We start from the raw sequence: 26,162 nt of genomic DNA, 5'->3' as shown, positions 1-26,162 counted from the left end.
AACAGACACAAAGTTATCTATCAGATAGTGAATCCAATTATATTCTACCAACTCATGGTCTCTGCCTCTATATGGCACACTACAAAGATTTCTGATAGGCAGATGGGATGAGAGCGCAGAGGAAGTCTAGCAAAAAAGGAGAAATTGACCTTTTTATTTTTAGATTTTTTTCTTTATGAGAAGGCTTGTCTAAACAGTGCCTCTACCTGTTTATCTGCCCATGGTGAAGTAGGACCACATAATCAAACTAGGTGTGTTTGTTATATGAAATTTGAACTTCCTCTCTCCTCTGCTGGTGACAGGAAATCAGAGAAATCAACAGCACTGTTGGAAAGGGAAACCCTATGAATATCTCAAGAAAAGCGTGACATTTGCATTGGCATTTTCCCTCAATAGCGTCAACAGCTGAATGCCCAGTGAGCCTTCTTGCTTTTATAGTGATGAAAACATGTCATATGAAAGTCTTATGAAAACACTTTTGTGGTCTGAATAAAACCACTTCACATTGGTATCCAACATCCTCTTCTTTTTTTTCAGTGAGAAATGTGGTGCCACGCCTGCCAACAAGAGCTGTAATTAGTGGTGTAGGTTTATTTTTCTCTATGTAACATTTTAATAATTATTTATCAGACTTACATCAGAATGAGCATTAGTACCCAAAACATCATTCTGGGTTTAATCTAGTTGCCCTGAAACTAACTTGAAAATAATTTGCTTCTACGTCTCAGAAGTGTTAGACATACACTTTGAAAGTCTTTGAAAAATATGTTACACGTTACTATATATATATATATATATATATATATATATACAATGTGCTCACGTACAACAGAAAGTGTTTGTCAATACTGTAACCCCTCCTACATAAAAGTTCCTCTAACTGATTGCCTTTGCTTTGAACGGTTTATTGTTTCTGCATTTTGCTTTCGACGTCTCCCTCCATCACAGCTTCAGTAGTAGAAACAGTTACCATAGTTTAATTTGTACAACTCAGAGAATAAGTCATACTTTAAGTATTTTTCATGGGAGTAACACAATGGACTGGATAATATCTACCACATTATTCTTGTCAGGTAAGACAAAATTTGTACATCCTGATTTTGTTTTTCATTGTCCCTTTATGAGTTTTTGTGCCGGTAGTGAAAATAGGATCCTGCCATTTCATTTAATATCTTATTTTATATACATCTTCAGCAGCTATGTTTCTATAACATACTGCAATCACAATAACTTTTATAAACATAAATTATCATTTGTTTTATTTTAAAAAACACAAAGGATGATAGATCAATAACTGGAACCACTATCTAGATAATCAATATCTTGAAAAAAAAAGATAATTTTTACATCTATGGCTCATCCTTTGTGAGTCAAGTTTCCTGCCTCAGTATGTGACCAACCCAGTCTTACACCTAAAACTTAATACTAGTTCCTTTTCCCCCCACCTGTGTTATGTGTAACTGATTATAAGAGCCTAAATTATTTTTAATCTATCCATTCATTTCTTATATATATCAAATCATTCTGTGCAGGTTTGCGGGGTGGAGGCGTTGTCTTTCAGGGGGCTGACACATAAAGACAGACATCCTAAATTATTATTATGTTTGAATTCAAATTGAATTGTTAATACTGCAACAGACGTTACTTGGCTCTCGGAAGTTAACATGATAGTATTTGCTGAATGTATACAACTTGTGAAACATATCAGACACCAACACAACATATCTATCTCACTTATCAGAAGGACGCTGATATAAATGTTCAATAGTTTTTATAATACACATAGAGTATGTATCTAATGTGACAAGTTGCCATGTGGGAGGGCAATGACAAACTTCCTGCAACCCCCTCAGTGATATATATAATATATATTAGTTTAATATATACTACAGTATGATCGAGACTGTGTTAAAATACAACAGAATTGGATGACATGAAATAAATGATGTGAAACTATGAACAGGTTAACATTAACAAATAAAATCTACAATAAAGTATTTTCTGTGACTGTCTTCCTGAAACCATAAAGGCCACAGTATAAAAAGCAGAAACTGAGGGTGATGATAAAATTATTATTATTTTATGCATTTACTAGGTTTTTTTGTTTTATTTTTGAAAGACTGTGTCATTAAAAGTATAACATGATGCAATTTGGAACATTTTGAAATGTAATGGCTTCCAAAATTAATTAATATCCATCTGCAAGTGTCTGCCTGAGGTTCAACACATCCATTAAAGGAAGTTAACATGGCTATCTATCAGACAATCTCTTTTGACCGTTTTAAAAGCTGTTGACCATGAGACAATATTTTGTCAGGAGGTCAAAGAGTTTATATAACTTGGACCATTTTTTCAAAACCTCATGTTTTTAGAAAACCTCAAAAAGTCAAAAGAAAGACCTTATTTTTGCAACATTCAAACAAAAATATTACTCCATGACAGGATATCCCCTGTGAAGGCAATTATACATGCTGTGTAAAGTAGTGCACTATATCTTTACATTCAAGTCTTAGTATTTATCATGTATCATAATTGTTATGAGCCACTATGTTCAGAATTGAAGAATTCCTGTCTTTGGTACCCTCTAGTGGTTGTATAAAAAAAGCAACACTTCACTCACTACACCTCATGACTGAAAGCAACACAGACTGTACAGATTTTCACAAGGACTGTCTCCTATTCCTGCAAATAAAAACTTAATGCCATGAGAATAATTTGAAAGATACTGTAACTGTACACATTGTGGCTTTAAATCAGATCAATTGTGTGGTTCTTCCTTCTTTACTCCTCAGTGTTAAAAGCTGCACTTTGTTTCAATATTGATCCTGTGGCTTGGAAGTCCCTGAATAGCTCTGCTGCAGGTTTTGGATACCAGGTGGTACAAAGACAATCAGAGTAAGTAGTGTGATGTGGTGGAACATGGATTTACAGTAACCATATCTGCTTCTTCACATCTGACTATGATAGGGTTTTTCCAGCTTGCATCTCTGTCATATGCTAGTTTCACAGATAAAATGTGGGATTTATTTAGCTACACTGTACTCACTGAACAGGTGCTCTCTCCTGATTGTTGGGTTGTATTTCCTCAGTTTGCTGGTCAGTGCCCCCCTTGCACAGTATTCATCAAGTCAAAGAGGCCAAATATTTAAGTGCTCCACTGAATCCTGCATGGAAGTATCAGTACCAGGTGAGCAACTACTCATTTCAAAATGCTTTATTGATTCTTTAGCTTTTGTCATCTGATAAATATTGTTTCAGGGGATTTATAAGACAGATACTGAGGCATCTTTCTTTATCCTTACTGTCTTATTTGCCAACTGATTGAATAAAATAAAGTTATTCTACTTGTTCCCATAACAATTCCTTTTGTTTTTAAAAATTTTAGGACTCAATAATTGACAAAATGACATGTTAAGATGGAGATTGTATTCCATCTTGTTGGAAATTGGTTACATAAGTATACCATATGCATAGTTGTGAGACACTGCTGTACAGTCATGACTGGGTAATGTTGTAATAGTTATCAGATCAGATAGGGAAATATTTTACTAGTGGTGGCTGTGGTTTGGTCACTGAGAATGTAGTTGTGTTGTATCTTGATGATTTTAACATAACTGATGGCTGATGTTTTTATGCAGTGCCAGAATTTGCAGTCAACATGTCCCTTGGTTTGACAATGACAAGTGATCCCACCACAAAAAATACTCTGGTAAGTTGCTAAAGTGCAAAGATTTACATGTCATTGATAATAAAAATGCAGAGGTTTGTATCTTTACCAGTAAATCCATTTTTTTTCAGCTTGAAAACAGAAAAGAGAACAGTAAAATAATCATCTATTAATCAGGACTTGGCCTTGTCTCTTTTCAGGCATGTGGTCCAACCATCCCAAAGGACTGCAAAAGTATCACGCTGTATAGTGGTGTATGCTTGCAGATATACAGTCATAATCGTGTTGGACACTCTGTGCCTTCTTCTTCTGAAGGTACACAGGTTGAGTTTTTTTTAAGATCTCAAAGGTAGTGATAAATAAGGTCTAGTAATATTTGAGCACCACTGCACACACTTATCACTTCATACACACAACCCAACATGCATATTGGTAGAAATCTGAGCATTGGATTATTTGTATTATACTGCAACACGTTGCTAAGTGGCTTTTCTGGAGTGATCAGCACAACAGTGTGCCTGAGCACTGGAACAAGCAGACAGACAATATAGCAATGTGTAATGTTCACAACAGGATGACATAAATGTTTTAAATCACTGTGCTTAAGAGGAAACTGTATATAATTATTCAGATGTATTTCTCCTTTTTGACAGAGTGTCGAACCCAAGCAGACATTGCATTTCTGTTGGATGGCTCAGGCAGCGTACATTCACAGGATTTTGATAGAATGAAGACTTTTGTGAAAAATCTGGTCGGATCATTCCAGGGACAGGATACAAAGGTAGGATTGTACTCAAAATATACCTCAGCCCTCCATGTAACTTGTTTGATTATTTGACTGTTGAATACATATCTCCATTTATCCATACATATTTCCATTTTTTCTTCTTTTTTTCCAGTTTGCCATTGCCCAGTTCTCCACAAATCCCACCATCCATTACTACTTTGACAATTTTGATACTTATAACTGGAAATCTCAAATTGATGGAATAAGACAGTTAACTGGATGGACTTACACAGCTAAAGCCATCGAACACGTTGTGTAAGTGCTTTCATGATGCTAATGTGTGACACCATCCTCAGAAGTTAACAATGTGTTTATTAGATTTTAGAGTTTTCCTATCGTGTTATGATATGTTGTTCATATTGATTTTTAACAGTCATGCCAAGTTTGATACAAATCAGCATCATTACATCTAAACTGGCAGTCTTTCAAAACTTTTTCAAAACATTTCTATAAATAAATACTTCAAAATCTACTGTTGCCAATTATACCAATTATAACACAACATCTAATAGAGAAATTTAAAATCAGCTCAACACATTATACAGAAAAATAATCGTTTAGAAGTATGGTACTTACAGTACTTAAAGTACATCTCACACCACTCACTATTATATTTATTGGTTAATCTGGGAAATATTAAATTGGCGTTTGGACACCTGAGGGATTCTTTTGCCTGCACACTGTTGAGAGGCAAGAAGACAGCAATTAAATGGCACAACTAGTGGTATTAAGCCATGAGAGTTTTGGTTTTATTTGCCTGGGATCTGATATTTCTGCCTCAATGGAGAGTGTGTGGGATTTTGTTTTCTGTGCTCATAGCACTAAAAAGTTAAAAATTCACCAGCAACATGTTTCAGAAACAATGTCCATGTTACTCAGAAATCTCAGAGAGACATCTCAAAGCTTGTACGAATAAAACCAAAACTATTTGCATGACTTGATGCTACTGAGGTAAGTGACAAGTGATTTCTTAACCTATAAAGACATTTAATTTTCTTTCATTAAAAATGTACCACAAGAATATGCATTAAAAGTAGATTTTTCTTTTGACAGCAATGATGTCTTCTCGGCAAGCAAAGGCTCCAGGTCAGATGTGAAGAAGATTTTAATAGTCATTACAGATGGATACTCTAATGACCGGGTTTATTTGCAAAATGCAGTAAATTCAGCTGAAAAGAAAAAGATTGTTCGATTTGCTATTGGGGTAAGTTGCATTTATACTGTATTGTGTTAACATGTTAAAAAGTTAAAGCACATCTGACTAACACATCACATACAGCTCAGGTGACAGCAGCTACCTATAATCTGAAATGTCACAAAATGTTATTTGTCCACATTAAAGGCACAATCTTTCTTTTTTTGATCATATAAATTAAAATTGTACTCTCAACCATAATTGAGGAGTTTCAGGTATAGCTGGAAAATTGCCTTTTGTGTTTCTGAAAAATGATAATAATCCAAAATAGTTATATACTTTCTACACTCCAAAATTTACAGGCATTAATGACAAACAAACCTTTAGCAGTACTGAAAACACCTGATTTAATGCTGCATGCTTGAGAGACATTGATCAATTTGAGAGTCACTAATATAAATGGAGCCAATATTTTACTTTTGTGCATACAAATCGATTTTGTTGTACAGTACAACACCTCAAACATGTTTTCTCAACATCCCTAGGTGGGGGGTGCATTCACAGACCCCAAAGCAAGACAGGAACTGGACACCATTGCCTCTAAACCCTCAGCAAACCATATGTTTCAAGTATCAAACTTTGGCGCTCTTGAAAAAATACGGCAGAGTTTGCAGGACAAAATCTTCTCTATTGAAGGTACATATGTAACCTTATCATGAAAGCTTCACATCATTTTTGTGTTTTATTATGATATTTCTGTAAAAGTTATAGTTCCATAGTAAACAATTATTATGTCATTTATTAGGAAGTGTCATTTTCAACTGAACTGCCTTCATTAGAAGTGACATGGGCAATATTAGAAAATATAGACTTACTGTTTTAACAAAAAAATACATAAATATCTTGGCAAATACTTTATAATTACAACTCAGAGCTATAATCAAATTTCAAATCTGTATACTAACTCATTTATGTTGCTGTTACAGGATCTCAAACTGGTGGAGAGTCACTGAAAATGGAAATGGCTCAAGTGGGATTCAGTGCAGCTTATGTGCCTGGGGTAATTAAAAACACAAGACCCTCACTGGACAGTATAGTCTTAGAAACACACACACACACACACACACACACACACACACACACACACACACACACACACACACACACACACACACGTCTGTGTGTCACTCCTTGTGGCTGAAAAGCATATAGCTATATAAGGTCCAGATGATGAATGTATGATGCATTTAGCCTTTTCCTTGGCTGATGTTTTGTGCCAAACACATTTTCTATACATTTCTGTCTAAATTGCAGGGGATTCAGATGGGTATTGTTGGTGCCAACCAGTGGAAGGGAGGCTACCAGCATTACACAAGAACAGGCCAGAAGGGGATCTCCTATGAGCCTTCAAATATGGAACCTGACAGTTATCTGGGTATGAATATTACAGTACATACAATGGTGTATTTACACTGCTGTACTGTAATCCTTCCTCCCATCTTTTTAAAACACAAGATTTTGGGAAAGGGACATAAAAAAGCAAATGAGGAATAAGGACTGAAAACTTTACAGCAACATATTTGATATCGCATGTAATGCCAAAAAGGACAGTTTTTTTGTTTTTGATTTTTTTTGCAAAAGATGATCCTACACTTTAATGTCTTCTAAATGAAGAAAATACATCAATCACCAAAGTTCCATCAAAGGGAAAATCAAAAACCAAATACCACACCCAGTACTGATCATGTTGATGGATCTTATATGATTCAAAGTTGTGCAGAAGCCAGTAAGATATCAACAAATCCTGAAGACGCAGCTTGTATAGATATTGTGATGGTTTTTAAAATGTGTTCAGGGAAGACCAAAGTGAAGGCTCCTCATGGTCCCCAGATTTAAATGCACACAAGATAAGCAAAGAATATTCTGAACTAGAAGCACTCTGCAAGGAAAAGTGTGTAGGGGGTGACCCAAAGCAAGTTTTTAAATGTTAAATCAAACAAAGAACAAATAATGCTTATTTGTAATTAATAGCTTGCTGAAATGTGTAATTTTAAAGATTGTTCCCAGCCTTTGTATACTAATAAGCTTGACTCTTTAATTCTAGGTTACTCCATGGCAGTCACCAAAACGTCGGGTGGCACACTGACAATTGTTGGTGCTCCAAGATATCAACACAGAGGAGTTGTGATTTCAATTAATGAAAACAGTCTTGACCAAACAATTGATCCCTTTGCTTGGCAGGTGTGTGCTAACAATAAAGACAATGTAAAGAATTAATATTTTTAATCTTAAATTAAAGGTTGTTGTTTCCTCACTTTACTAATTGTTTTTTGTTGTTTACACAGTTTCAGATTGGTGAATATTTTGGTGCAGTGGTTTGTGCCATGGATGTGGATCGTGACACGTACACTGACCTAGTCCTCATATCTGCCCCTATGTACATGGACAGTGATAGAGAGGGACGAGTTTATGTTTGCAGCTTATCATATGTGGTAAATGACAGTTCTATCCAGATTTTATTGAATTTTTTCAATGAGAATTCAAACATTGACTCTCATCCTTTTTTCCACCAGAGAGTTGAGTGTCGCTTCGATAATCCATTAGTGCTGAGAGGGGATTCATCTGACCAAGGAAGATTTGGGTCTTCTCTTGCTGTACTGCCTGACCTTAACAGTGATGGTCTTAATGACTTGGCAGTTGGAGCACCTTTGGAGAATGGTGGTCAAGGTAGCATCTACATCTTTCACGGCGAAATAGGAGGAGGAGGAGGAAGGATTAGTCCTATTTACTCACAGGTGAGCGAGAGCCAAGATGCAAAAAGAGGATTTAAATGATACATATGGCCTCTTGTTTGCCACTGTATTTAATATACAATCTAGACAAAATGTAGTTTTGATTGGTTAAAATGTTTTCATTTACGTAGAGAATCGCTTCCTCTGAAGTCCAGTCAGGACTTAAGTTCTTTGGCATGTCGATCAGTCAGTCGTCTTTTGACCTTAGTAACGACAGTCTGCCTGATTTAGCAGTGGGTTCAAAGGGAACAGTTGTCTTACTCAGGTAAGATGCTCCTGTCACACATTATTACTCCCAAATGTAATTCTACCATTTGTGTTCATTTGTGTCAACATAATCACAGTAACACGATTTTAAGTCTCTTGTTACTAATTTAGGACAGAACTGTTCACCAATAATGGATTGTATCAGGCAGCTAAAATAAGATTTACCAGTTGTCATTTTGGTATACTGCTTTACAATTTTCATACGTATTTTCCTACTCTGTCCATATCCAGATCAAAGCCTATAGTAATGGTAGATGCTGCGGTGACGTTCAACCCAAACAAAATCCAAACTCAAAACTCAGACTGCTCAAAACCACTGAACAACACAGCTACAATCTGCATTACCATGACCGGACGCTCTACAGTAGATAAAGGTCACTGATTCTCTTCACTGTCTCTAAACCACAGACCCACTGTCCATCCATCTAGATATGTGTGTACATGAGTAACCTTTAAATGAAAACTCCAATCTGTTCCAGCTAGAGCAATGATTAATTATACTTTAACGCTGGATGCCACACGTAAGGTCCCAAACAACCGAGCTTACATCACGGAGAAACAGCGAGAGCAGAGTGGATCAATAACTCTTGGCTTAGAGAAACGATGCTTCGATGTGAGCTTCCACATTGAGGTGAGTTGTTTAAAACCTAATAACATCAGGAAAACCCACTACAACCCACACAGCTTCAATGTGAAAAACATAATTTTTCATACAACCAACCATCACTACCTTGATATTCATAATAGTACCCTCCTCTCACAGGCCTGTCCAGAAGATGCTCTGAATCCACTTAACAATGAGCTCCGATTCATCTTTGACGGTTTGCCTTCTGACAAAAATCTCAGCCCAAGTCTGGCCCAACAGGCTCAGACAACAACCTTTCATCCCGTAAGTAATCTTTAAAGACACCCTCATTTATATATTATCTGGTCCGAATCAGTGGATGAGTTGGTAAACTTGGTGCATTTTCCCGTTGGTTGGATTTCCAACCAAAAACTATCACTACAAGCCACAAGAGAACGTTCACTCCTCTCATTGCTTACATCTGTCTGGGGTTGGAGCAAGAACATAAATACAGGAAGAAGCTCCTGAAGAATGTCTGGCAACGTCATCATGTTCCCACCACAAACAAACTGCTCCGGAGTTTGTTTGGGACTGAACCGAGACCACATCCTCAAAGGATCTTGGTTGTTTTGGTCCACACCTGGGTACGATTACTGAGTTCAGATCTGCCCAGAAGAATCACATCAAGTTTGTCACTAGTGCACTGCCCATTCAAAATGTGCCTGTTAGGAATGGGCTGATTTCTTAATACCTAGATAGAGTTGTGCCCCTCCCCTAAACACCTCTGATGCAGACTATCAGTAGACGCTAGGGGTGGGCCCGAATACAAAGATGTTATTCGGAAAAGCACAAATTGTGGGTTTTTTCCAAACATTTGTTTCATACTAATATTTTAAAAATTATTTGATTTTGGGAAAAAAAAAAAAACAACCGCTGTTAAGTCTATCAGCAGCTCCCAATACGGGGAGTCACATTCACCTACTACATGACGCACATTTCCTTATTTGGACATCACTCCTGGAGTTGGGGGTGTTCCCCAGAGATAAAGCTGAGCTATTGGCAAACAAAATGCTCTCAAGGGACTCTCCATAACCTGTTGTTCCCTTTCTCCTTTCCACAAAGTTAGGTTGTAAAAAATAGGCAATAAATGAAAAGTGCAAAGCAAGAATTGCTTTTGAAGTTCCTCCCTACACAATACACACTGTGCTGTCTCTTTGGTTATGGGTGTATAAATAAGTAGAGGTCTGGCTATGCATTTGTGATGCACTTGGTTTTAGCTCAGTAGTCAGCGCAGTCATCTTTGATCTGGAAGACTGGAGTTTGAGACCCAGTGTGGGAACCTCATTCATAAGATAGTTTATTCATAGACGCTTATTTTAACACTTTAATATCCTAAAATTAAAAGCATAATAAAAACAAAAACTGTATTTTTACACCTATTTCCACTTTTATTCGAATACAAATACAAATATAAATAATATTGCTGCCTCAACAAATATAAATACAAATACAAATACTGGCCTCTCTGCACATCCCTAGAAGATTCTACAATTTACCGATGCTCCCTAAACACCTGAGATACAGGCTATCGGTAGACTCTACAATTTACCCATGTTCCCTAAACACCTCACACTCAGGTTATCAGTAGATGCTAAAATTTACCCATGTTCCCTAAACGCTTCACATGCAGGCAATTGGTAGATGGTACAATTTACTGATGCTCCCTAAACACCTGAGATACAGGCTATCGGTAGACTCTACAATTTACCCATGTTCCCTAAACACCTCACACTCAGGTTATCAGTAGATGCTAAAATTTACCCATGTTCTCTAAACACCTCACATGTAGGCAATCGGTAGATGGTATAATTTACCGATGCTCCCTAAACACCTCACACACAGACTATTTGGATACTACAATTTTGAGTTGAGCTGAAGTTGATGGGATGAACTGTAGTAGGAACATGAGAAAATTATAGCGTCTACTGCTAATCTGCATGAGAGGCTTTTAGGGGATCGCACAACTCTCTCTAGGTATGAGAAATCGACCAATTCCGAACAGGCATGTTTTGAATGTGCACTGCACTAGTTCATACATACATACATACATACAGACAGATAGACAGAGAATCCTTGTTTTATATAGACAGAAGATAGATATAGAGAGATGTCTGTCTTGGCTGTTTGCTCTTACACTTTCTGAACATACATGGTTTACTTCATACTGTCTTCCACAGTTACAGTTTGAGATCAACTGCGGCAATGACAGCATCTGTATAGATAACCTGAAAATGGATTTCAACTTCACCAGGTGAGGCTGAGTTTCAAATGTGAAGCCTGACTTAGGTGTGTGGATCTACTGTTTCATCTGTGGATTTACTATTGGTGGGCAGGTGACATGTTTAACTTTTCTCTTTGCACTCCCAAATTGATCAGCACGCTCTTTTAATTCTACTCTTTCAGCAGAGCATTTAGCGTGTCTTTTTCTACATGCTGGACTAAAGTTACATACACCTGGACTCTCTTTGTGTTTTTTTTCATTCCTTCACTTTTCCATGTTCTCCTAATCTATCAGTTCCTCAGAGGTCAAAGTAGGCATTGATGAACTGCTGGAAGTCACTGTGTCAGTGGAAAACAGGGAGGAAAACTCCTACAACAGCCATGTCATTCTCACGTACCCACCCGGGCTCTCCTACAGGAAGTTTACAGGCCTGCAGGTGAGGATCAAGTCTGTTTCAATTCAACTCTTGTCAGCTGCTCTCTGAGGTTATGCAGCGATTGTGGATTATGTGTGCTTTTTGTTTATTTATTTTATTTTTAATAAAGGGAAGAATTGAGTGCAACTCCTTGGACAGTGGAGGTGGCTTATCTCAGGGAAAGACAGACTGCACTATCGACGAGCCTATTTTCAAGAGCAACGCTAAGGTTTGTAGTGTGTACAGAAGCATCTCATCTCACTGCAGCTGAGCCGAGAGAGGAGACAATCTGATCTCTCTCATTCTTTTCGTTTTAGGCACTCTTCATTGTGTCCTATGGGATTGAAAGCAACAGTCAACTTGACAGGAAGTTATTCATCACTGCAAATGCCACCAGGTACTGTTGTGTTCATCTTCCAGCCTATAACTATCACTGTACATGTGTGTATGTGACAATTATTATTTATTACTCATGTGTACAATAATTTCACCTCTCTTAGTGGGAACGAGCACTCCAATTCAAGTGAACTTTACGAAATGAAAGGGATTGATGTGAAGTACAGCATTTTTATGACAATTGAAAGGTTTGCGTTCTGTGTTATTTAGCAAGTTTAAAAAGATTTAAAAATAATTTAAGGTGACATTGAAAGGCCTAAAATCTATGAAACATTCAATGTTTCTGTTCAGTTCCCTCAGCTACAGCAATTTCACTTTCGGCAAGAGTAATTTGCAGAAACCACTCCAACAATCAATTCAGGTAAAATATCTTATCCTATCATAAAATCAATTTTAAAAAAAGTTCATTAACTTTATTCAGACTTGATTTTAATGCTCAGTTAGTCTTTTTCTTTTCTCCCCTCTTAGGTTGTAAATGACATCAGAGCACTGAATTTCACTGTGGTGATCAGGGTGCCGGTAAAGCTTGGTGATAAAGACATCTGGGTGGATTCGAGCAGTTTGCAGGTAACATGTGGGAACTCATTGTTACTGAGACCCCACATGTCTCAAATGTAGCTGTTTTTATGAAACTAAAGCCTTGTGGATGAATTTGTTCTCCGTTAAACTGACATGAATCAGCTCTATTTCAGATTCCAGACTGCCAAAGAGACAAAGATGAAAAACCCACCGTCACAAATTTTGTTGCTCAGATACAGAAAAATAAGTCAGTGGTAAGTATCAGAGGCTCTACCATCTGTACATGGTGGAATTTAATCTAATCATATATAGATTTAGAAATGTATGGTATTTTAGTGCATTACACATAAGTTTTCCCTGTTTCCAGCAATAAATGTAGGCCTCCTTTTAATCACCCACAGGACTGCTCTGTAGCCAGTTGCAGAGTGTTCAAATGCAATCGTGTCATGGGAACTCTGGAGAGTAAAAAGTACACAATCTCTGCCAACCTTAGTTCTGAATGGATAAAGCAGGTAACTAATGTGTGTGTATTAAAAATAATAATGTTATAATGAAAATGAACAACCCTAAAGATGAAATTAAATGTCCAATTCCCCTGTTTTTCTTACACAGATTGGACTTGGTTCTGCCAAATTCCTCTTGACCAGCATGGCCAGTCTGGAGTACGACAGAAACCAGTACATCTTCTTTTCAGTGCGGTCAAATAACAATCCTCCCATTCACAAGGTAATTACACATCAGATTTGTTTATTTGTGTTTGAAAAGAGCTTGAATGGAGATCTGATCCAAAATCTGTCACTGCACATCTCAGATTGTGGCAGAGGTAGAAGTGTATCCTGAACCAGACTTCACCAAAGAGATTGTTGGAGGATCTCTGGGAGGGTTGGCTCTGCTGGCTTTACTCACTGCTGGCCTGTACAAGGTGAGATACTGTACATGCACAGCATTATAGAGACAATAAGACAATTTTACGTCTGGTATTGGGCACCCTTTATCACAAAATACACCCAGTGACAATACTTGAATGTGGCATCTTTACATTTTTATTATTCTTTCATTTGGTTTGGTTCTTTTTATGTTTTTATTGTGCATCTCTAATGCAGGATTGCAGTGTTTTTATCTAACTTCCTTTGTTTTGTACTCTCAGGCTGGATTTTTCAAGAGTAAATACAAGGAGATGATTAATGAGGAACAAACAGCTGATCCGGGGGTTGAGGGAGGCAAACCCACACCAGAGTAACAAACATGAAGTCAGTTGATGTCCCACAGACAAGCTGATACAAGCCAGAAAACACCAAAACTCTTCCAACATCTACACTGGCTTTGTTATCTCGGATTAGTTCATCTTTACCATAAATTGTTGTACCATAAGTTTGTCCTAAATAGAAAATATATAGATATGTTGCCATTTTCATGAATAGACATTTGAATGGAAAATATATTTGTGCAACCACTTTCATTTTATTAACCTGAAAAAGAGCTTGTGATGCATACATAGAGCGGCAAGAGTTTTAGAGCTTCAAAACTGATTTTGTAATTCACATTTTGAACTGAATAGCTTACTGTTGGTCTACAAAGAAATATTTGTGCTTATATCCCTGCAAACCATGTGTGTTAATTTGTACACTTTGTTTTAAGTGAAAAATAATTCAATACAGTATAATCCTTTGGAGTCTGATTTTTCATCACATTATACTGTACAACTGCTGAAATACAAGGTGTAAGAGCAGGGACCTTACTTGCTTGAGATAAATGTGTATTTGATACCACTTTTATTGACGATGTGAGCTGCTTTGCTTTTAAATACATTTTAAAATGTGCAACATTGTGTTCTGAATGTATGTAAGAAGACATTTGATGCTTCATCAATGTTTATTTCATATGTGAAATAAACACTCTGCCTCCTGCCACAACACCAGTAGAGATGTTGTCTGTGACTGTACCGACTCCATTGAGACAGTTACACTGTCTGTTTCCCAGAACTGGAACCTCCACTTGTAGAGTTTCAGGGAAGGGTAATGAAACTGAGGAAACAACAAGAAGAGAAACAAATCACACATCATCCTACAGATTTTACATCACATGAACTCTAAAACAAAACAGTTTGTCGGCAACTCAAGTAGACTCACCTCCCTCCTTGACTGCTCCCCAGCCAGTGACCAAGCTATCAGTACCGTTGTTGAACACACTGCTACTGGCTGACTGACACACAGATCTGATGTAGTCTGTGGATTTGACTGGTGAGGACAGTCTGAGCAGAGCGTTGTTGATGGTGTTGCTGTCATAGTTTGGTTGTAAAATGATTCTGGCAACAGTTCTGGACACTTCGTTTGGGTTTTTGCCCTGTAGGTTCTGACGTCTGAGAGAAACTTCCAGCCATCCAGACGTACTGATAGTAAAGTAAAAATGAAAAACACATTGGTTTTAAGAAAAACGTATTGCAATGCAGCCAAACGATGGTCTTACCTTAAGGACATATGCATTCCTGAAATCGATGCAGAAATTGGTCTGCTCATTGGATCCAGTGCATACAAGGCCATGGAGCCATGGGTAAGCCATGGTCATGAATAGTGTTAATGAAGACCCTTTGTTGTTAGAACAGGCAAAGATGGACTGTAAATGGGCAGCTCAAGGAATGTTGTTAACCACAGAAAAGGGAAAACATGCAAGGTAACAGTAAACTGCATATCCTTTGCAGGTCTTGATGACTTGTGGCAGCAGCAGTTTAAGCAGGACTTCCCTGAGAGGGGAAAAGATGAACAAGTTGAGATGTCCAGAGAAGATCAACGATTCATGGACATGGTCTCAGAATCAGCTAAACTTGTGGACAGGCATAATAGTGTATGCCTAGCCCTGAAGAACCAGATGGTCAACATGCCAAATAACTGTAAGGTAGCTGATGGGGTATATCATCCTGTGAAGCAGAAGTTCATGGTTGTGTTCGACTATGGTGCATCCTACAAGGGCACATCTTCGAACAAACAGCTTCTGCAGGGACCTAACCTGACCAGCAGTCTCATGGGTGTTACATTCAAACACAAACCTGTGGAAGTTATGGCAGATGTGAAGGCAATGGTGGTGACTGGTAATTTTTTTTTGATTATCACAGGCTAGGATATGCCGATGATTAGCAACAACATTGAAATTTATGCATTATTATTTTTTGTGCAGTGTCAGATTTAACAAAAGCATGTTAGGGACCTAAAAGGTCAAAAACTGCCATATAAATATTATAGGCCTATATTAATATTTTTTTCCACTTTCATCAACTTCAGTCCTGATCATAACTACCAAATATTCATTCATTTTCAGAATTTTAACCCTTTAAATGCCAGTTATTGTGATGATACCACCAATTAAAAAAAACAAAAAAACAATTCTATATACTAAAGGCAAGCAACAACATTGATATTTATGCATTATTATTTTTTGTGCATTATAAAATTAAAGTATAGAATCTGACCTGTTAACTTATATTGTATGTAAAGTGTCCTATTACCCTTCAAAGGCATCCTAGTATATACTGGGGATGTGCAGAGAGCCCAGTATTTGTATATGTATCTATATTTGTTGAGACAGCAAAATTATTTATATTTGTATTTGTATTTGAATAAAAGTGGAAATAGGCGTAAAAATCCAGTTTGTTTTTATTACACTTTTAATTTTAGGATATTAAAGTGTTAAAATAAGTGTTTATGAATAAACTATCTTACAAAGGAAGTCCCCACATTGGGTCTCAAACTCCAGTCTCCCAGATCATAGACGACTGCACTGACTACTGAGCTAAAAACAAGTGCATCACAAATGCACAAACAGACCTCTACATCCATAACACAGAGACAACACAGTGTGTAATGCGTGGAGAAGAATTTAGCAGGCGATTTTTGCAATGCACTTTTCATTTATTGCCAATTTTTTTACAACCTAACCTGTGGAAAGGAGAAGGGAAACAACACGTTGTGGAGAGTCCCTTGGGAGCACTTTGTGTGTGAGTAGCTCAGCTGTATCTCTGGGGAACACCCCCAACTCCAGGAGTGATGTCCAAATTAGGAAATGTGTATCATGTAGCAGGTGGATGTGACTCCCCTCGTTGAGACCTGCTGATAGATGTAACAGCAGAACAGAGGATAGAGACTGAGATAGTGATGTAACTGACCTGTGCGCTGGTATTTGACATGGTAATAATAATTTTTAAAATATTTGTACAAAATAAATGTTCATAAAAACCCACTATTTGTGCTTTGCCAAAAAATGTATTAGGATTTGGGCACACCCCTATTATATATCTAGTATATATAAATATATAGGATTAAATTATAGACTGCTCTCATATAGTAAACTACTTTCAAAGCATCTGCATCTCAACAAAGAGGTTGGTCCAATCCAAGTGTGACTTACCTGCAGATAAAAGGCTCATCAGAGTCAACATGCAGATTTTGTGACTGATGAGCTCTGCAAAGGTTGTACAAGCATGCCATCAAGTTGCACAACGCCTTATATATATCAGTTTAATTTTCTTACAGAGAAAGGATTTGAAAATTTGCATTTGGCTTTTGGGGTGAGCAGTAGCAGGAAAAGAGGTTCACTTCCTGAAGACAGGCTGTAGTCCAAATGAGACCGTGTGCACAGTTGCAATAAGAAGAAAAAGACAAAAATACTTTTTTTTCCAGTGAAGTTGTGATGAAACTAATTGATAAAGAGCAATAAGATTTTGATATGGCAGACTGCTATTTGTTTCCTTAGATATGTGAAATACCTGTGGCACCATAATATAAAAATTTGTACATACAGTAGGTACCTCCAAAAAACATCTATAATGTTTTTGAATGTCAAAACTACAGATAAACAGCCAACAATAGACACAAAGTTATCTATCAGATATTGAATCCAAGGGTGTTTATCTGCCTGTGGTGAAGTTGGACCACATAATAAAACTTGGTGTGTTTGTAATATGAAATTTAAATTTCCTCTCTCCTCAGCTGATGTCAGAAAGAAATCAAAGACATCAACAGCACTGTTGGAAAAGGAAACTATAAAAATATCTCAAGAAAAGTGTGCCATTTGTGTTGGCATTTTCCCTCAATAGCGCCTAAAACTGAATTCCCAGTGAGCCGTCTTGCTTGAATTTAAAGTGATGAAAACTTGTTCAAGTCTGATGAAAACATTTTTGTGGTGTGAATGTGGTCTCTCCTAACATCGGTGTCCAACATCCTCTTCTCTTTTTTCAGTGACAAATGTGTTGCCACACCTGCCAACAAGAGCTGTGGTTAGTTGTAAAGTTTTATTTTTCTATTTATCATTTTAATCATTGTATCATTATTTATCAGACTTACATCAGAATGAGCATTAGTACCCAAAACATCATTCTGGGTTTAATCTAGTTGCCCTGAAACTAACTTGAAAATAATTTGTTTGTACTTCTTACAAGTGTTAGACATACACTTTGAAAGTCTTTGAAAAATACGTTATTTAAGGGATTGGATCAAAATTAAAGAAATGCATATGCTTTGTGCAATGAAATGACAACATACAATGTGCTCACATACAACAGAAAGCGTTTGTCAATACTGTAACCCCTCCTACACAAAAGTTCCTCTAACTGATTGCCTTTGCTTTGAACGGTCACCTTATTGTTTCTGCATTTTGCTTTCGACGTCTCCCTCCATCACAGCTTCAGTAGAAGAAATAGTTTTCATAGTTTAATTTGTACAACTCAGAGAGTAAGTCATACTTTTAGTGTTTTTCATGGGAGTGACACAATGGACTGGATAATATCTACCACATTATTCTTGTCAGGTAAGACAAAATTTGTACATCTTGATTTTGTTTTTCATTGTCCCTTTATGAGTTTTTGTGCCGGTAGTGAAAATAGGATCCTGCCATTTCATTTAATGATATCTTATTTTATATACATCTTGGTGGTTCATCCTTTGTTAGTCAAACTTCCTGCCTCAGTATGTGACCAACTCAGTCTTAAAAATTGCTTCACCAATGCTGCACAATCCTCCTAAATTCTTTCTGGACATTACATGGGGTAATTCAAAACTGCACAGATTAGTGTCAATCCACAAAATCCAACTTTACTTAACTTTTAGGTCTACCTTACAGATAACTGTAAGGTAGCTGAACAGCGACCACTTAACTTATGGAGGAAGTTCAACAAGAGCCCCAGCTTTCACAAAAAGAACACTGCATTCATGACGGACCTCACTAGCAAAGTGATGTAACTGACCTGTGCGCTGGTATTTGACATGGTAATAATAATAATTTTTAAAATATTTGTACAAAATAAATGTTCATAAAAAACCCACTATTTGTGCTTTGCTGAAAAATGTATTAGGATTTGGGCACACCCCTAGTATATACCTCGTATATATAAATATATAGGATTAAATAATAGACTGCTCTCATACAGTAAACTACTTTCAAAGCATCTGCATCTCAACAAAGAGGTTGGTCCGATCCAAGTGTGACTTACCTGCAGATAAAAGGCTCATCAGAGTCAACATGCAGATGCGTTTCCTCAAAGCCATTTTGTGACTGATGAGCTCTGCCAAGGTTGAACAAGCACACCATCAAGTTGCACAACGCCTTATATATATATATGTTTAATTTTCATACAGAGAAAGGATTTGAAAATTTGCATTTGGTTTTTGGGGTGAGCAGTTGCAGGAAAAGAGGTTCACTTCCTGAAGACAGGCTGTAGTCCAAATGAGACCGTGTGCACAGTTGCAATAAGGAGAAAAAGACAAAAATACTTTTTTTTCCCAGTGAAGTTGTGATGAAACTAATTGATAAAGAGCAATAAGATTTTGATATGGCAGACTGCTATTTGTTTCCTTAGATATGTGAAATACCTGTGGCACCATAATATAAAAATTTGTACATGTAGTAGGTACTTCCTACTACAGATAAATAGCCAACAATAGACACAAAATTATCCATCAGATACTGAATCACACTACAAAAGTTTCTGACACGCAGGAAAGATTTTTTTCTTCATGAGAAGGCTTGTCTAAACAGTGCCTTGGGGGGTGTTTATCTGCCTGCGGTGAAGTTGGACCACATAATAAAGCACAGGTTCAATAATAAATTCCACTTAGGCAGAGGACATGTTCAATTAAAAATAATTTATTAGACAAAATATGAGAAAAAGAAACAAAAAAAGGTAATTAGCTAAAAATGTCAGCCACCAGGGCGTAACCCAAGAATTAATGGCACAGAAAGACGAACCAAAAAGGGGTTGAAGACAGGGCTGGCAGCAGGGATCAAACCAAGGCAAGGGAATTCACAACAAAAGAAAACTACCCGTGACACAGCAAACAAAATTGGGGGTGCGAAGGAAACCCACCACCAGGGGAGTGGACTGCTGCCTGGGTCCCCAGCACCTGTCAAGTAAAAGAAAAGAAAATGAATATACAGCTAACAACGACGGTACAAAAGCCGTGGTGGTGACAATACAATCTACAATTATCTACAATCTACAATTACATAGGCCACAAATTAATATTTACAGAATAATGAAACACCAAAATAACCCACATTGTTATAATTCTTAACACAAATCTAAGAGGAAAATAACTAAGTAAGAGGAATAATTATGTAAGTAAAACAAATTACACACAAACAATAAGAAAACAACCCATTTAAAAAGGATTACAGACTGAGTGGCCAGAGCTGTGCGCAGTCACCATGCAGCTCAGTCAGCAGGACAGCTAAGCCGCAAGGCATCAGCTGTGAAGCAGCAGCGGTGAAACAATAGCTAAAACTACAATAACTGAGACAATACCGAAGCAGCAGCCGTATTTAGGGAGTTAGGGAGTATCTTAGGGTACACATCAGATACGACACTTGTCTTCAGTTGAGCTGGCTTTAATGTAGTAACAGCCATAACCACATTATAACATGAGCAACATGGGGATACAACTTCTTTCGGTTACTGCCATAACATTCTGCGTAAGACTTTACATAATCCCTCTTAATGGCAAGTGGAACCAGAGCCCTCTACTGGCTCGGGGCTGCAATGACATGCAACAGTCACTTCATGACATCCCTCCCCTCTTAAACCTAAACTACTCTAGTTTACACTGACTGGGATACATAATAAACTCAACAAACATCTAGGTAATTAGACAACACAGTAAGAGCCCCGTTTTCTTTTGCATTTTGTTTTCTCATGCTCACAAACAGAAACAGGCATAACAAATGCACATCATTGTAACAAATTTCACTTCTAACACTTTTGGGGTTTTTTTTGTTTTTAAAACATCCCTCACAATTCAGTCTTATCTTTGTGTCTTTTACATGTCCTTTACTTCACAAAGTCTTTCATATAGGCTGGTGGTCTCCTGTTTCTTTGAGATCTGGATAACTCTTTAGTTGGAGAACCACTAGGTGCACTGCTCTTCTGGTCCTGTTTCACCATAGGCATAACCTCCACTTGTGTAGTGTCTGTGTCCTGTGGCACTTTGCTGGCCACTGTTGGGAGTAACACATCCTCCTCCTCCTCAGGTGTTAAATCTGGTATCATAACTGGTAGCTTTGCTCCTGTCTGCTGAACAGTTGATCCACGTGTCTCCTGACAACTTTACCATTTCCCAGCACCACTGTGTAGGAAACTGGTCCTGTGATCTCCTGTATCAGTCCTGGTATCCACTTAGGTCCACATCCATAGTTTTTCGTGTAAACAGAATCTCCTGCTACAAAGTTGCGTTCTTTGGCATGTTTGTCATGGTAAGCTTTCTGGCTTTCTTGTTTAGTTTCCACTTTTTGTTTCAGGTCTGGGTGTATGAGATCCAGTGTACACCTCAACTTCCTTCCCATCATCATCTCCGCGGGTGACAGTCCAGTTGTTGACTGTGGAGTGATGCGGTAGCTAAACAAAGCTCTCTGTAACTTTGTCTCAATTGTACTGCCAGTGCTCTTTTTCATGAGGTCTTTGAAAGTTTGTACAGCTCTTTCAGCCAAGCCGTTAGATGAGGGGTGGTACGGTGCTGATGTAACATGTGTGATTCCGTTTCGTGTCATAAACTCTTTAGTTTGTTCACTGACAAAATACTGTGCATTGTCAGACACAATCATCTCTGGGATACCATGTGTACAGAAGCTATTCCTCAGACAGTTTATGGTGGTTGCTGATGTAGCTGATGTCACTGGATATACATCTAACCACTTTGAGTGTGCGTCCACAATCACTATGAACATTTTACCCATGAAAGGACCGGCATAATCTATGTGGAGTCTTCTCCACGGCTTCTCAGGCCACTCCCAGGGGTGGAGTGGTGCACATGCAGGGTCCTTTCTGTGTTCTTGACATGTGGTGCATGGCTTCACCTTGTTCTCTGTCACTGTCCATGTTAGGCCACCACATGTAACCTCTGGCCAAGCCTTTCATGCGGCTCATCCCCGGGTGTAGCTGTTCCAACATAGGAGCTCGTCCCCTCTCTGGTGTCACAATTCTGGCTCCTCACAGGACACAGCCGTCCTGTACACTCAGCTCATGTTGTCTCTGCTTATAAGGCATAAAGTCTCTGTCCCGGTTATTTGGCCATCCTCTCTGTACATACTCACGCACCCTAGAGAGAATAGGGTCCTTAGTTGTCGAATTCCAAAGCTGTTCTGATGTCATCAGTGGACTCGGCTCCTGATCCAACATTAACACCTGTTCCTCTGGTGCTGGACCACTGGGTTTCTCTGGAAGTGGGAGACGGCTAAGAGCATCAGCATTACCATTGTCTTTACCGGTTCTGTACATGACGACATACTCATATGCTCCTAACAGTACCGCCCATCTCATTATCCTCTGGGATGCCATCTGTGGTACAGCTTTCATCTCATGGAATAAACTTATCAATGGCTTGTGATCTGTGCAAATCACAAATTTCCTTCCCTACAGATACTTGTGAAAATACTGTACTCCAAAAATGACAGCTAATCCCTCTTTATCTAGCTGGGAATAGTTCTTTTCTGCAGCTGAAAGCGTGCGTGATGCAAACCCTATAGGTTTTTCTTCTCCATCTGACATGCGGTGAGCTAATACTGCTCCAACTCCATATGGAGAAGCATCACAGCTAAGTATCAGTTCTTTCTGTTCGTTACAGTGCACTAACACACTGCTGGATTGCAAAAGTTCTTTTGACTGTTTGAAAGCCCTTTCTTGCTCTGGCCCCCCAAGACCACAGTTCATCCTTCCTAAACAATTTATGCAGTGGTGCTAGCAATGTAGACAAGTTTGGCAAGAACTTGTTGTAGAAGTTCAATAGTCCCAAATAAGCTTTGAGCTCAGTCACCGAGGTGGGTGTGGGTGCCTCCTGCACCGCTTTCACCTTTGCTGGTAGTGGATGCAGCCCTGTCTTATCCACACAATGTCCTAAGAATGTCACTTCCTTCTCCATGAACTGACACTTGCTCCTTTTTAAGCGTAGTCCTGCATTCTACAGTCTCTGCAGTACTTGATCCAGTGTGGTGTAGGTGATCTTTGTCATCCTTTCCAGTCAGAATTATGTCATCCAGGTACACTGCGACATTTTCAAGTCCTTGCAGCACACCCTCCATAGTGCGCTGAAAGATGGCTGGGCTGGAACTCACACCAAAAGGTAGTCTTGTGTATGTGAACAGTCCCTTGTGTGTGTTCACTGTGACATACTTTCTTGATGTTTCATCCAGTACAATCTGTTGATAGGCATGGCTCATGTCTAACTTTGTGTATTTTTCTCCTCCCATTAGATCGGCTAACATGTCCTCCATTTTTGGAATGGGGTACTGCTCTATGGGTGACACTTTCTTTACTGTCAGCTTATAGTCCCCACAAATTCTTGCCCTAGAGTCTGGTTTTAGGACTGGTACAATGGGTGCAGCCCATTCTGAGAATTTCATAGGCTCTATTATTTTCTCCTGTAATAACCTCTCTAACTCTTGCTCTACTTTCTTCTTCATTGCAAAAGGTACTGACCTGGGCTTATAGATGCAGGGTGTGGCCTCACTGTCTACATGTATTTTTGCTGTGAAACCTTTCAACATTCCTAGCTTCTCCTTGAATACCGTCTCATGTCTCAAAAACACTTCATGTAGAGGGTCTTCTCTGTCCTCCATCTTATTTACAGGTTGCCAGTCCACCCGAGAGCTTTAATCCACCCTCGTCCCACTAAGCTGGTCCCTGAACCTTTAACAACTACAACTGCTAACATCTTAGCAATACCTTTGTGTTCCACTTTGAACTTAGCTGCACCTAATACTGGCACTCTGTGGCCACCGTACGCTCTTAGTTTTATCCTGCACTTGGCTAGCCTGGGTTTGTTGCTATCACCAAATAACTTGTAAAATGCCCTTCTTGACATTATGGTGTACCCACAGCCTGTATCTACTTCATAGATTACATTTTTCCCATTTACTTTTATCACTATTTTTATAGGTTCCTCTCTGGGAATGACTCTCTTCCTTCATGTTGTACATGGTTCTGCAACTATCCTTCCTGATCCTGATTAATAGTGAAAACTTCCTCATTATCACGATCACCCCCTTTTTCTTGTATGAAATTTGCTCTCTTGCCATGGTTTCCTCTTTCCCCTTTAAAGTGTCTAGTCTTTTCCTTTCCTACTGTTTTCATTCTGCAGGCCCTCTTTATGTGCCCCACCTTTCCACAATGGTGGCATTTCTCATTTGCAAACCTGCAGTCCTTCGCTAAGTGGTTGTCTCCCCCACATCTGTAGCATTTTCTCGTGTCTGGCTGGGACTTTGCGCGGGCAATCTCACAGTATTCTTCCCACATTTGTGACTTGCTATCAAAAGGTGCCACTGCACCCACCGTGACAGCCATGGTTCAGTCAGCGTCACGTTGTTAGCACTAGCCTAGCTTCACTTCACTTACTAAACTTGCACGGCTCTCATCGTCTTGCTGCAGACTTTTATCCTCGTCGCCATATGTGATATCTTAGGGTACACGTCATCAGATACGACACTTGTCTTCAGTTGAGCTGGCTTTAATGTAGTAACGGCCATAACCACATTATAACATGAGCAACATGGGGACACAACTTCTTTTGGTTACTGCCATAACATTCTGCTTAAGACTTTACATAATCCCTCTTAATGGCAAGTGGAACCAGAGCCCTCTACTGGTTCGGGGCTGCAATGACATGCAACAGTCACTTCATGACAGGAGTGGTGGCCAGTGCTAAGCCACGTACCTCTACAGCCTCTACAAAAAGGGCACAAATGATTTTCAGTAACAAATCTGGTAAATGATTAATTTTAAAGGTGAGTTCCATTCATGGTTATTACCTACCAGCGAGCACCTGCACAGCCTCCCCGACGATAGGAGGGAGAAGTTGGTCTGGAGCTTTGCTTTACTGCAAGGGAGCGATCAACATGTCAGTCAGCTGAGAGCCACACGCACAGTTGTTAAAGATAGGCGGACAACGCCGAGGGAAACAAGGGAAACAAGAAGTGACCACGCCGGGGCCCCGAGCGGGTCAAGCAGTCCCTCCATACCAATAGTCAGCTGCACACACCCACAGAAACACCAGCGTTACCAGTGCTCACACAGCACCGACTGCGCACTGGCAGAGCTCATTACCTTTGAATAACAGTGAAGCACGTTAGCGGCAAGCAGTCACGCCAAAATGCCCACACTGCTCCGCCACGCCAGGCTGCAGCCACTACACACCAGGATCATCCAAGGAAGGATAGTGAGGAAGAGGTGTGGACAGGCACCTGCCCATGTAGGTGCGCATGGTGCCGCCCAGCAACAGCGTACTAGGAACTCGCACAGTGCCACACGGTGGCATGGAGAGCCACTACATCATACGGCCACATTTGGAATATGAAATTTAATTTTCCTCTCTCCACGGCTGATGTCAGAAAGAAATCAAAGACATCAACAGCACTGTTGGAAAAGGGAACTATAAAAATATCTCAAGAAAAGCGTGCCATTTGTGTTGGCATTTTCCCTCCATAGCGCCTAAAACTGAATTCCTACTGAGCCGTCTTGCTTGAATTTAAAGTGATGAAAACTTGTTCAAGTCTGATGAAAACACTTTTGTGGTCTGAATAAAACTTCCTCACATCGATGTCCAACATCCTCTTCTCTTTTTTCAGTGACAAATGTGTTGCCACAACTGCCAAGTTTTATTTTTCTATTTATCATTTTAATCATTGTATCATTATTTATCAGACTTACATCAGAATGAGCATTAGTACCCAAAACATCATTCTGGGTTTAATCTAGTTGCCCTGAAACTAACTTGAAAATAATTTGTTTGTACTTCTTACAAGTGTTAGACATACACTTTGAAAGTCTTTGAAAAATATGTTATTTAAGGGATTGGATCAAAATTAAAG

At 38.7% G+C, this 26,162-nt stretch overlaps 1 protein-coding gene, 1 long non-coding RNA gene and 1 pseudogene across 2 annotated transcripts; 1 reads left to right on the top strand and 2 right to left on the bottom strand.

Annotated features, from left to right (window-relative positions):
• Nucleotides 1-15,307, bottom strand: part of LOC122971724 — a 35,897-nt pseudogene extending 20,590 nt beyond the window's left edge.
• Nucleotides 1,020-14,786, top strand: LOC122971012 (integrin alpha-M-like). The gene is made up of 30 exons (XM_044337440.1): nt 1,020-1,073; nt 2,793-2,895; nt 3,090-3,187; nt 3,639-3,709; nt 3,868-3,982; nt 4,321-4,448; nt 4,567-4,709; nt 5,508-5,658; nt 6,135-6,285; nt 6,576-6,649; nt 6,904-7,024; nt 7,694-7,830; nt 7,935-8,081; nt 8,163-8,384; nt 8,513-8,646; nt 8,880-9,022; nt 9,128-9,279; nt 9,412-9,537; nt 11,451-11,524; nt 11,789-11,930; nt 12,040-12,138; nt 12,227-12,306; nt 12,410-12,493; nt 12,597-12,666; nt 12,774-12,872; nt 12,998-13,078; nt 13,226-13,336; nt 13,437-13,550; nt 13,636-13,746; nt 13,972-14,786. Exons 1-30 carry the CDS (start codon nt 1,037-1,039, stop codon nt 14,062-14,064), a joined length of 3,411 nt encoding a protein of 1,136 aa, XP_044193375.1. The 5' UTR covers nt 1,020-1,036; the 3' UTR covers nt 14,065-14,786.
• A 4,632-nt stretch (nt 15,308-19,939) lies between the features above and the next one.
• On the bottom strand, nt 19,940-25,545 carry LOC122971019. Its single transcript, XR_006399392.1, has 3 exons — nt 25,108-25,545; nt 24,691-25,020; nt 19,940-20,212 (listed from the first exon to the last, which is right to left on the bottom strand). It is a non-coding gene; the product is annotated as an uncharacterized LOC122971019 (long non-coding RNA).
• Nucleotides 25,546-26,162: the final 617 nt, after the last annotated feature.

Source organism: Thunnus albacares, chromosome 20 (genome assembly GCF_914725855.1).
Source record: "Thunnus albacares chromosome 20, fThuAlb1.1, whole genome shotgun sequence".
Lineage (NCBI taxonomy): Eukaryota > Metazoa > Chordata > Actinopteri > Scombriformes > Scombridae > Thunnus > Thunnus albacares.
The sequence above is the reverse complement of the archived record's forward strand: the minus strand, read 5'-3'. Positions and strand labels throughout refer to the sequence as shown.

Excerpts from the sequence above, each read along its gene's own strand:
- LOC122971012 (XM_044337440.1), top strand. The coding sequence starts at position 1,037 with ATGGACTGGATAATATCTACCACATTATTCTTGTCAG. Across the intron at positions 9,023-9,127 it reads ACGCTCTACAGTAGATAAAG|CTAGAGCAATGATTAATTAT; the intron begins GTCACTGATTCT and ends AATCTGTTCCAG. Across the intron at positions 13,551-13,635 it reads ACAATCCTCCCATTCACAAG|ATTGTGGCAGAGGTAGAAGT; the intron begins GTAATTACACAT and ends TGCACATCTCAG.